Source organism: Alternaria triticimaculans (genome assembly GCF_023758025.1).
Source record: "Alternaria triticimaculans strain BMP 0046 chromosome Unknown scaffold_4, whole genome shotgun sequence".
Lineage (NCBI taxonomy): Eukaryota > Fungi > Ascomycota > Dothideomycetes > Pleosporales > Pleosporaceae > Alternaria > Alternaria triticimaculans.
The window spans coordinates 1,444,351-1,455,923 of NW_026055961.1; the positions used below are offsets into that span (position 1 = coordinate 1,444,351).

Here is an 11,573-nt window from a genome sequence, read left to right on the forward strand (position 1 = left end):
TCGCGAGTTCAGTCATGTCTTCAGCTAGTACTGCGGAGGACGTCGAGAAGGCTGCTTCAGGCACTGACTATGCGCATCTGGCCAACGATGAAGTCAAGAGCTTCAGCTGGGAGAACATCACTGTCACGGTCAAAGATAGGACGACTAAACAGCCAATTGATCTCCTATCCAACGTGAGCGGCATGATCGAAGCCGGAGAGATGATGGCATTGATGGGTCCAAGGTACGTTCAGAATATCACAGCCTTGCGAACAGCTGTCTGACAGGAATCACACAGTGGCTCTGGTAAGACGACTCTTCTCAACATCCTCGCTCATCGCGCCGCCATACCCAAAGCCACCATCCAACAAACACTTCGAGTCAACGGCGCGCCGACAACCCTATCCTCCTTCCGCAAACTAAGCAGCTACGTCGAGCAAGAAGACGCCCTAATCGGTTCTCTTACCGTCCGCGAAACTCTCTACTTCGCTGCTCAGCTCGCCCTCCCAAGGTAATCGACATGGCCCCTCCCTATCCCAAAGCATTCTAACTCACCACCCCTAGTTCCATATCCGCCTCCTCCCGCAAAACCCTCATAACCTCCCTCCTCACCTCCTTCGGCCTAACCCCCCAATCCGGCACACTAATCGGCACCCCCATCCGCAAAGGCGTGTCCGGCGGCCAGAAAAGGCGCGTCAGCGTCGCCAGCCAACTCATCACTAGCCCCAGAATCCTTTTTCTGGATGAACCGACCAGCGGCCTGGATTCGGCGGCGAGCTACGAAGTCATCCAGTTTGTACGCGATATAGCGAAGAAGTACAAGATTTTGGTGGTGGCGAGTATTCATCAGCCGTCTACGGCGACGTTTCGGTTGTTTGATAAGTTGATGTTGTTGAGTGGGGGGAAGGTGGTTTTTAATGGCGGGGTTGAGGGGGTGAAGGGGTGGTTTGAGGGGTTGGGGTATGAGGTACGTGTTTTTGTTCTTGACAACGCCATCTAGTATTTGGGTGAGAGAGGAGCTGACATGTCACCTCTGCTTGTAGATGCCACTCTACACGAACCCAGCCGAATTCGTCATCGACCTCATCAACACGGATTTCTCACATGACAGCACCACCGCCCAGCAACGCCTCACCCACCTCCACACCTCCTGGGCTACCTCACCCACCGCAGCTTCCCTAACCGCCAACATCCGTGCCGCCGCCGAAACAGCTTCATCTACCCCCATCACATCCTCTCCAGCCTCCACCAAAACCCACGCCTCACCCCTCCACACCACCCGAACCCTAACCCACCGCTCCTTCCTGAAATCCCACCGCGACATCGTCGCCTACGGCATCCGCATAGCCATGTACCTCGGCCTCGCGATAATGATGGGCACAGTCTGGCTGCGCCTCTCCCCGACTCAATCCAACATCCAAGCCTTCACCAACGCCATCTTCTTCGGCGGCGCCTTCATGTCCTTCATGGCCGTCGCCTACATCCCCGCGTACCTCGAAGACCTCGCCATCTACAGCAAAGAGCGCGCGAATGGACTGTACGGTCCCACGGCGTTTATGCTGAGTAACTTTGTCGTGGGCGTTCCGTACCTCTTTCTCATTACCATACTGTTCAGCGTGGTGAGTTACTGGCTAGGCAATTTCCGGCCCGGCGCCGACGGCTTCTGGATGTGGGTGTTGTGGTTGTTTTTGGATTTACTCGCCGCGGAGTCTCTGGTCGTTCTTCTGTCGTCGCTCATACCTATTTTTGTTGTTGCGCTGGCGGCGACGGCGTTTGCGAATGGCCTTTGGATGTGCGTGAATGGGTTTATGGTTCAGCCCGATACGCTCAATGTGTTTTGGAGGTATGTTTTTCATTATATCGACTATCAGGCGTATGTCTTCAGGGGGATGATGGTTAATGAGTTTGGGAAGAGGACGTATGAGTGTGAGAGGTTGGAGGGCGGAGGGTGTCAGTGTATGTATCCGAGTGCGTTGCAGAATCAGTGTTTGGTGGATGGAAAGGCGGTGTTGGCGGTTTATGGGTTTGGGACGGGGCATACGGGGAAGTATGTGGGGTATTTGCTGGTGATTGTTGTGGTTTATAGGTTGTTGGGGTGGGCGGTTTTGTATTTACGGAAGCATTGAGGAAGGCGGCGATGGTAATCCTTGTTTTTGCGATCTTTGCTTGAATCCTCGTAGATTAGACGAGACAAAACTGCTGTCGTTTCCGGATTCCTTTCTCCATTTCCTCGATCACCTCTCCACTCATGATCTCGTCCTTGTACACTTGGCCGCCTAAAAGAAGATAGTTCTCGCCTCGTGGTCGTAGCGCAACTGGCATGTAGGCTCCTTCGAGAACCACGATAAGATCTCCTTCTCGTAGACAGACTGGTCCCAGGCCGTAGGACTCGTCTTCGGCACGGAACAGTGCCCATTTATGGAAGCAACGGGATGCGAGCGATGCGTAAACTTTCCAACCCATTCCAGACCCACTAAAATCGTACTGGATTGATCCATCTTCTATTACATGTTCGGAGAGTGCATAGAGAAGTCTTATGTAATCCAAGAAACTCTGTAGATATTCCGTTACATTCTCTTCGCTCGCTTCGTTGTAGCTGAAACCATGTTTAACCTCTCCTGCAGTTAATGTGCGTGCCATAGAGATCATCGCGGGACTCAGATCGCTGCCTATCGGGGCTTCTTTGGATACCTTCTGCCGCCAGTAGTCTAGAAAGATATCGACCGGGTAATCTATATGAATCTTCGTGCTGTCAACCAGACCAACATAGTCGAGGTCCGAGACGTTCTTTCCTAGCATTACTGTCTTCCAAGAGACAGTTGCATATACTGAACCGCATACCACGAGTCGCCTGCCGCATGGCTGTGTCATACTCTTGCGCGGCGCAATAAACTTATACACTCCGTATGCGCTGGACGTAGGGGATAGCCCGCCCCTCATCTTAGTAGGTGGTAAAGGCTTCCACTGATCCCATTGAGGAACCCAAGACTCGTATTCCTGGTGGCCGTCATAGTTCAAGTCATGGTGGGTGTGGGCAAAAATTGCAAGATCGCTAGTCCATCTGATGATAGCAGTAGCAACATCATGGAAGACCTCTGTGGCAGACTTCTCGTAATCAATGGGAATGATGTCTCTTTCCTCGCCAAGCTCTTTCAGCCCAAGTATACCATATACCTTGTCGCGAGGATCCGTAGCATGCCAACGCCTGTAAGTGCCGAGAGCTTGTAGAAGACGACATTTATCCGATGACAATGGACCGTTCATTCTCCAAGCATACGTTGTTACGATTGTGTATAGGAGTGACCCCCGATATCGGCTGTACCTCATTTCCCAGGTCGCTAGACGAACTGCAGTATACTTGGAGAGTTCTTCCGTTCCCCAGTAGTATACCAAGTTAGCTGCTAACCTGAACTCTTGTATACACCACATCCGACGAAACCAAGGGTTAGAAAAGAAGACTTGCAGTGAATACCATGGTAAAGAAGCGCCGAAAGCTGCGCCTGCGTCTGATAAGCGCCAATTGAAATCGTAATCCTCCGGATCACCATCGATCAGTTCCAAAGATTCGAAAAGCCACTTAACCTTAAAGACGTGCTCATCCTCGACGGGGCCAAGCCAAACAACGATGCGTTTGGCGCGAACATATATTAAATCCATACGACGGACCTGCGAACTCTTATCCTCATCATCAGACTGAGCGATGCACAGTGCATCTGCCCAGACGATCCGCACCTCGCTTTTCAGCCGCAGCCTCACAAGTGCATGGTAGAGGCTCGCCGTGACTAGGTGCGTTGTACCGTTGCAGAGGATCTCACGTCCGTCGTTCGAGTTGCCCCAGCAGTATGAGAGTGCTTCATATGCGGGATTTTCGTCGACCTCGTACTGGCGAAGCTCGCATGAGATTGAGGACTCGGGAGTTTGAGAGGGTAGTATGTGTAGCAGGCGCATCTGACCATTCGATAAACGCGTCGGATAGAGCGTCTCCATCGCGTAGAAGCGCTCGCAGGTCGAGCGACTGGTGAGTGGAAGACGATGCACAATCTAAGCAAGCGCAGCAAAAGAAGAGAAGCCAGAATAAGTAAAACGGAATCAGATGAGATGGCGAATACTCTTCCATGTGCGCTTCTGGAGTAACGATGGGTGCAACTTTGATGGAGGTATCGTCTCAAGCGGGGTAAAATGGATGCCTCAAGGGGTGGAAGCAGCGCCCGGCGAACAGAGGCTAGCCCGTTCTTGGCCGAGCCCGCAACCCCACTTTGGTGCATCTGGCCCGTCGATGCCCAGGAAGTCCTTCACTGGGCAGCTCTTGCAAAATGACTCATTTTGTATCATGTCGCTAGTGCGCATGGTCTCACAGGACTGCACTCCCATAATGACTTCCAATATCGGAAGACCGTGCAGCGATAATGTACAAAAGGCGCCGTGGCTGCCTCATCGTGCTTCCCAGCCACCTCTCAGGCTTCCAAGGTTCCGCACCACATACATCGGTCAACACAGTGTAGCGAAATCAGGTTACCAGCATGGGTACCTACAATCTTACGGATGAGAAAGGCCTCCAGAAATACCTCGAAGCGACCCAATTCCCAGCAGCTAGCGTGCAGCTCCTCTCAGGAGGCAATGCAAACTACGTCTTCCGCGTCACAAAGCACGACGGCTCCACGAGCATCTTCAAACATGCAGAGCCTGTCCTGAAACTCAACAAGGACTTTGCACTCGATCCTGCCCGTATGGATTATGAGGTCCGGATTCTAGAAGCACTATCTTCGACGAGGAGCCCTCTACCCACGAGCCCTACCAGCTCGAATGTACACGCTGCGAGGTTTTTGAGCTACGATCAATCAGAAAAGCTGCTCCAGATCGAGGATGGCGGGCGTCGTAACCTGAAGGACGCTTATACGGACCCGAAGCTCGATACGTCGTCGATTGGAGAGCAACTTGCCAGATGGCTCGCTGCACTGCACACTGCAGCAAGGAACTTCTCGCTCGCCTCACCAGATAAGGGTGTGGACAGCAACAACAACCCCATTGCTGTCAGCGTATACCGATACTCTTACAACGATCTGCACACCGCGTTGACGCAGTTCGGCCACGACCCCCAGCTTGCTGTTCTTATCAACGAAAAATTCGGCAGTCTTCTCGCAACAGACGACGAGTGCATCTGCCATGGCGACTTCTGGCCTGGAAACATCCTCGTCCGAGACCTTGAGTTGCAGCCGGTTGAGCTGACCATCGTGGACTGGGAGATGGTGCGTCGCGGCACCAGCGCAACGGATGTCGGTCAATTCGCTGCTGAGGCATTTCTTCTTGATCGCTTTCGAGGTGGTAGAGGGCTACTCGGTGTGTTCTTGAATGCATATATTGCAGCTCGTGGGCATACAGAGGTGCTCGGCAAGGCGTGGCTAACGAGGATGGTGGTGCATTGGGCAGTTCACATTGCATTCTGGCCGACTAGAATTGCATGGTCTGGTCAGGAAGAGACCAAGTCGCTCGTTGATATTGGCGTTATGACTCTGCAGAATGTTTTCGAAGAGGATTGGGAGAAGGTTCTGGGGTCACCGCTCTTAAGAGATGTGAAGGAAGCGTACTCCACGCTATTGTCACAACCATGAGGCCTTCAACGATGAAGATAACTCGTCAAGGTTTTGCGAGTGTTGAGCCTCAATGTTTGAATATTAAAGCACCTGGATGAGTGCCCTTATCTTTAGGAATATTAGTTACCATTCTGCCAGCTGACCCCACTCTACTAATCACATGCTGAGGGTGTGAGTAAATTCGTACCTAGTCATAAGAACCTTCCACCCATATCTTGGATGGCTTCGTGAAGCAAACAAAAGTTTTTCACGCGGATATATAAGAACACATTATGGTCACCCCCAACTATCATCCACCATGTCATCGACCAACGCTATGTCTACACCACTCTCACCCGATGATGTCTCTCGAAATATAGGCCGACTCACGACTGCGATTGGAGAGATAGCACAGTTGCTACTTGACGCATTTATGCCACCTATACCGTCAACACAGGCAGCACAGACACAAGTCTATATGTCAGCAATTGTGAACGGATTTGTTCGTGCCTTAGTACAGGGAACCAACAACGAGAACGAGCATTCATCACCATTGCAGCGACTTTACACCATGTTGCAGCAAAATCAAATGATCGCTCCTGCAACCCCTTCAGATGTCCGGGTGTCAGACGCACGGCTACTTGTTATTGTCGACAGGGCTGAAAGGTGGAGAGACTTAGTGCAAACGGTAGCGTTTGGGACCTCGGAAGACCTAGAAGCCGCGTTCCTGGCGCTGAATTTGGACGAACAATCTTAGAAGACCTTGGTAGCGAGTACAATGAGATTGGCAGGAGGGGGGTTGGGGGTTATGGATGTGATAGGAGGGAATTAGACGAATAAATAACAGCCAATATTGGCATAGGTAATACAGGTAGTTGGGATGCTGGTTCGAACTCTCCATAGCTATAGGCTTGGTGGTTACTCTGCTCTTCGTCACTAGTGGTCCACAATCGGTAATGCGACCTGATCTTCCTAGCAATGTTCTTTCGATTTCCACAATTACTGCACCTTCTTCGCCCCCGATGCAATCTCAATGTCCGCCAGTGCAGCCTCTCGCCAGAACCAGACAGCGGCAAGCGTTGCGCCTGGGCCACCACCACCCGTCAGGGCCGCAATAACAAGGAAGCTCTCAAAGAGATTTTCGAGCGTAGCCTCTCCGTTTCTCATCCGCTGCACATCGCACACCGCGACCCACGACGGGATAATGTACATTAGTCCGATGATGAGCCAATCCCACTGGAAGATGAACAACAGACCCCAATCAGCGTTCCTCTTCCAGGTATAGGTACTGGGTAAAAAGACGCGGGCGTACGTAACATCGGGGTCTGTCGATAGGGAAATGCCGCGGATGGCGTACCAATGAGTTGCCACACAAAGAACGAAAAGGAGAGCGTAGAGAACTTTGAGGTGTCGAACATCCGCATTCCTGTTGCTCGCGGTAACGGTCGTCGAGGTACCGGAGAGGGAAACGAGCCACATGGGGATGCCGGTAAGGATGGGTGTGAATTGCCAGAATGCTAGGAGCTTTTGCATCCTGTCTGCGCTTTGGTCGGGAAGGAACAATGCGACCGTAGGCACGACGTAGAATAGGAAAACGCCTGGTAGGATCACGCGCGCGTAGGGCAACGGGACAGTGCGTCCGCTCTCGAAGTAGGCTTTGGGCTGCGAGACGCGATGGAGGAGTAGCCACCAGATAGTGACGATGCAAGCTGCTCCAACATTCTGATAGACGAAGGCCCAGATGGAGATACTGCATAACGTCAGTTACCTCCGGTTTCGCCAAATTCTACATTGGCAGACTTACTATTTCAGCCAACTATTCTGGTTTCGCTGCCGGTACGCCTCCACATTGTTGATCGTGACAAGGGCCGTGATTTGGATGAGGAAGTAAAGCTGTTGCCAGTAATATGGCTCGTTCCATCGCATCGGGCCGGATAGAAAGGCAGCCACCAGGAAAGACAGACCTTCGTCCACCAAGTGAATGCCCGTGTAGTCCTTCTTGATAGGCACACCATTTGGGAAAACGCCCGACGCTGCTGTTTCTAGAAAGCCCACAGGAATATCGTTCATCGCGGTCGTGATGCGCATGGTATAGAACCCGAGCGCGGCCAACACGGCCATGAGAGCCAGTAGCGCATTGTTGTTTGGGCGGCCGACGTTTGCTGTTGATGTTGCCATGCTGGGCTGTTGCTGACACTCAGGACACCTGGTGTGTAGTGGCAGACAAGTTTGGTTTTATTCGTCGTCCCGCGTAAGTGCTCGGCTTCACTTGGCAAGCTTCACCCTCCTATTAAACTCAATACGGAGAATACGGACAGCTATTACTTGCGGGGCTTGCTTATGTAAAGCGGCTCAAGGCCCGGTGGGCCTATTGCTGCTTGGCCGTGGCTGTCTGAGCAACCTCTTCATCATCAGGCGATGATGTAGCGTGCCAATGTTATCGCAAAGGAGCGACGAGAAGATAAAAGGACCCGGGGCGTTCGACGATGGTCCAATGCGGATGAAGGAAGTGTCACGTGACCCAAGCGTGGTCGAGCAGCCGAGGTCGGTCCGCGCCGGACAGATCTATACGGGTTTTATCCGGAAATCGAACTCATAGGTGAGATAAAAGTTTCTCATCGAATGGAGCGAATGTCGCTTTTACTGTCCCTGGAGTGTTGTTCCAGGTAAGTATACCGAATGTATGGTTCGGGCCTTCCGGCTAAGCGGCACACTCGATGGCCGGAACGTGTTTCAACGGCGTTGGTGTTGATGGCCATCCGGTTTTCGACGTGACGTCAATGCACCGCTTCATGATATGCCTCCATCGATATTCCTTTTCAAAGAGCAAATTCCACGGTGCGAATAGAAGGAAAAGCTGCATCTGGTCCAAAAGAAAAGACGGCTCGCATCGCTTTGCGGGGTGATGTGCAGCAGTGGTACCTGCCAAGCACCCAACGCGATGAAGGCGGACGCGGAGGTGCCGAGATCCAGATGTCGCGTCCTCCACGCGACGCTAGGGGAGTGATGTCATACCATCCTTTCATCGCCTTTTGGCGCAAGCTGGAGCAAGCACCACCAAGAATCTCCGTCTTATGCATGGACACCACCAGATCGAGTATGGCGCATCCAATTTATGATGCGCTCTCCAGCGCTATTACGCATTGGCGCCCTCCAAGTCTCGGAACCTTGGCTGCCAGGGTTTGACAGCGCGTCGCGTCTTCCCTCTTGTATGCTTGTCTCTCTTGTCAAACCTTGCCTGCATCCTCTTCCTTACTCCCATTCACAACGATACCCCAGAATCCCTAAAGGCCCGAAAGTCATACAGAATGGTCGGAGGCAGACGCAACGTTCTCAACAGCCACGACAACAGCAACGGCAATGCCAACCGTCGCCACAATGTCGAACAGTTCAGCAAGTACCAGCGCGTCGACCTGGAAAGCGGATATGGAGCGATCACCCCCGTCAAGCCGAAGCGTAGATTTCGCGATGCGATTGAACAGACCGTCAAAGACAACCGCGCCAATGAAATGAAACAGAAGTTGATTGACAACATCGACCATGAAGCGCTCGAAATCTATAGGAAGAGTGACGAGAGCGTATGTTGTAAACGGTCGAAACGCTCATTCAAATGCTAACATCCACTTTTAGCTGAAATCTATAAAGAACAAGAAGGTACGCGGTTTCTACGAGGAACAGAACGAGCGCCTAGACGACTGGGCCGAAGTCGACATGGTTGTTTCTTCACTCGCCGACGACATCGTCGATAGTATGAACCCGCGAGACGTCGATGGCGATGGCGTGGCAGAGGATCGGGGACCGTTGGGTAACAGCGGAGAGGACTTGGAACCTTTTCTACCCGAAGAGGAGCGCAACAAGCGAGCAAAGTCCGCTAAGCACGCGAGATGGGCGATCAATGTAGGTCCCAAAATTGAAACATGCCTTCCCAAACTAACAGAGTACAGATCAACGTAATCGTAAACATCCTTCTCCTCGCAGCCAAAGGTGTAGCAGCCATTTGGTCCAGCTCCCTCTCCTTGATTGCATCCCTCGTCGATTCCGCCCTTGACTTGCTCTGCACAGTCATCATCTGGACTACCAACAAGCTTGTAAGCTGGCGTGTGGAGGGTTTGCGAAAGAAGTTCCCAATCGGCCGCCGACGCCTCGAACCAATCGGTATCCTGGTCTTTTCCATCCTCATGGTCATATCGTTCCTCCAGATTCTGCAAGAATCAGTCAAGAAGCTCTTGCCAAGTGGTGACCACAGTGTGTCTCAGCTGCCACCAGCTGCCATTTTCGCCATGGTCGCTACAATCGTCGTCAAGGGTACCATTTGGGTAGGATGCGCAAGGGTCAAGACAACACAGGTGCAGGCCTTGGCACAGGACTGCAAGACTGGTAGGCTCATTTCCTTCGCCTGTTCGAATGCAATGACTGACAAAATCAGACGTTATCTTCAACACGCTCTCCCTTCTGTTCCCGCTCATTGGCGGTCACGTCGGTGTCTGGTGGCTCGATCCCCTTGGTGCAGCTTGCCTTTCGCTTTTCATCATCTACGACTGGGCTTGCACTTGCTTCGAGAACGTCACTCGTTTGACCGGTGAGCAGGCCAGCGACCGTGTGGAGCGCAAGATGATGTATATGGCATACCGCTTCTCGCCCCTCGTCGAGGGTTTTAAGAGTCTCAAGTGCTACCATGCGGGTGATGGTGTCTGTGTCGAGATCGATGTGCTCATGAAAGAGGAGACGCCGTTGAGGAAGTGCCATGACATCGCGGAGACCCTGCAGTACTGTCTAGAGGGCCTGAACGAGGTCGACCGCGCTTTTGTTACTATGGATTGTAAGTATTCTGATCGAGAGAAGAGTGGTTGTGGATATAACGCTAATATCTTGCAGACACTTCCCAAGGTCCTACAGGCCACGCCGGCAGCTAGATCTATGCATACGAGCGATTCTCATTCTGCGCGGTTAACGGCTGGTCGCATAGCATACATGGCGTTCAGTCAGTATCATACATACCTGTGTTTTTCTCATCATTTCCAGCGTACTAGCATTCGATTTTCCAATATTACAATCAGTACAACTTTACAACAATCACCATTGTCACTCTACGTCATCGCTTCGTTTGCTAATCCACGCTATGGCCTTTTTTACGTCGCGAGAGGCGCGTGACGGTCAATACGCGGCGCCGGTGACCTAACAACAACAAATACAGCTCCAAACCATTGTGCTCATTCACAGTGAGCCCGCATTCGCAACCCTTACCACCCTCCCGCAATTCTTATCTCCCTCCTAAGATACACGCGCGAGCGTACCCGCGCACGACTCAACCACATATCTTCACCGACGCCAGACTGCTCAAAAATGGCCCCTGCCCCGTTCAGCGATTGCGCCGACTTCCTCGCCCATGGGCTCGAGCTCGCCGAATGCAGCATCTGCAGAGAACCGTTCGACGTCGCTCATTGGCCGTACCAGATTCGCGAATGTGGCCATGTGTTCGGAAAGATCTGCCTGGAGGCGTGGCTGAATCAGTCGGACACCCAGGGCACTTGTCCACAGTGCAGAAGCATTCTATTCGGAGCAGATCCCGAACCTGAACTTGCTGAGCTGGAACGGGAGCGATCTGAACTATACGAACAAACTTTACTTGGACGCATACTGCGGCCACTCAACGTACATGACAGGGAGGGCTTCTTAGTCACGCTATGGATACAAATGACGAATGCCTTCGAGCCAGATGTTCGAGAGACTTATGAGAATGCATGGACCCCGCGCATCATCGGCCTGATTCAGTATCTGCTTGAGGGGCTCGGTCTACCGAACCACCACCATGATCGCGTGGTTTTGTCTCGGGCGGTGCGAGAGACGAATGCCCGTGAACTCGTGTTATGGGATGCATCCGACACCCCGCCATTCGGCTATCAGCCCATCTATTATCTATCACGCCAGATGCTCAAAATTTCACGCATCTTCCCTCGCCAGGTCATCCCCGATCCGATCCTTTGGCGCGCCATGATCTGTTGTTACAATTGGGGAGGCCTTGAG

At 52.3% G+C, this 11,573-nt stretch overlaps 5 protein-coding genes across 5 annotated transcripts; 3 read left to right on the forward strand and 2 right to left on the reverse strand.

Annotated features, from left to right (window-relative positions):
- Positions 1-14: 14 nt before the first annotated feature.
- On the forward strand, positions 15-1,872 carry J4E78_004055 (uncharacterized protein; the record flags this gene model as incomplete). Its single annotated transcript, XM_049364687.1, has 5 exons — positions 15-223; positions 278-490; positions 544-946; positions 1,023-1,822; positions 1,851-1,872. 5 exons carry the CDS (start codon positions 15-17, stop codon positions 1,870-1,872), a joined length of 1,647 nt encoding a protein of 548 aa, XP_049223765.1.
- Positions 1,873-2,160: 288 nt separating this feature from the next.
- J4E78_004056 (uncharacterized protein) lies at positions 2,161-2,778 on the reverse strand (the record flags this gene model as incomplete). The annotated part of the gene is made up of 1 exon (XM_049364688.1): positions 2,161-2,778. The coding sequence occupies one exon, from the start codon at positions 2,776-2,778 to the stop codon at positions 2,161-2,163; it is 618 nt and encodes a 205-aa protein (XP_049223766.1).
- A 1,721-nt stretch (positions 2,779-4,499) lies between these two features.
- J4E78_004057 (uncharacterized protein) lies at positions 4,500-5,588 on the forward strand (the record flags this gene model as incomplete). The annotated part of the gene is made up of 1 exon (XM_049364689.1): positions 4,500-5,588. The coding sequence occupies one exon, from the start codon at positions 4,500-4,502 to the stop codon at positions 5,586-5,588; it is 1,089 nt and encodes a 362-aa protein (XP_049223767.1).
- Positions 5,589-6,548: 960 nt separating this feature from the next.
- On the reverse strand, positions 6,549-7,727 carry J4E78_004058 (uncharacterized protein; the record flags this gene model as incomplete). Its single annotated transcript, XM_049364690.1, has 2 exons — positions 6,549-7,299; positions 7,354-7,727. The coding sequence occupies 2 exons, from the start codon at positions 7,725-7,727 to the stop codon at positions 6,549-6,551; spliced, it is 1,125 nt and encodes a 374-aa protein (XP_049223768.1).
- Positions 7,728-8,857: 1,130 nt separating this feature from the next.
- Positions 8,858-10,462, forward strand: J4E78_004059 (uncharacterized protein; the record flags this gene model as incomplete). The annotated part of the gene is made up of 5 exons (XM_049364691.1): positions 8,858-9,127; positions 9,180-9,446; positions 9,494-9,926; positions 9,976-10,368; positions 10,425-10,462. The coding sequence occupies 5 exons, from the start codon at positions 8,858-8,860 to the stop codon at positions 10,460-10,462; spliced, it is 1,401 nt and encodes a 466-aa protein (XP_049223769.1).
- Positions 10,463-11,573: the final 1,111 nt, after the last annotated feature.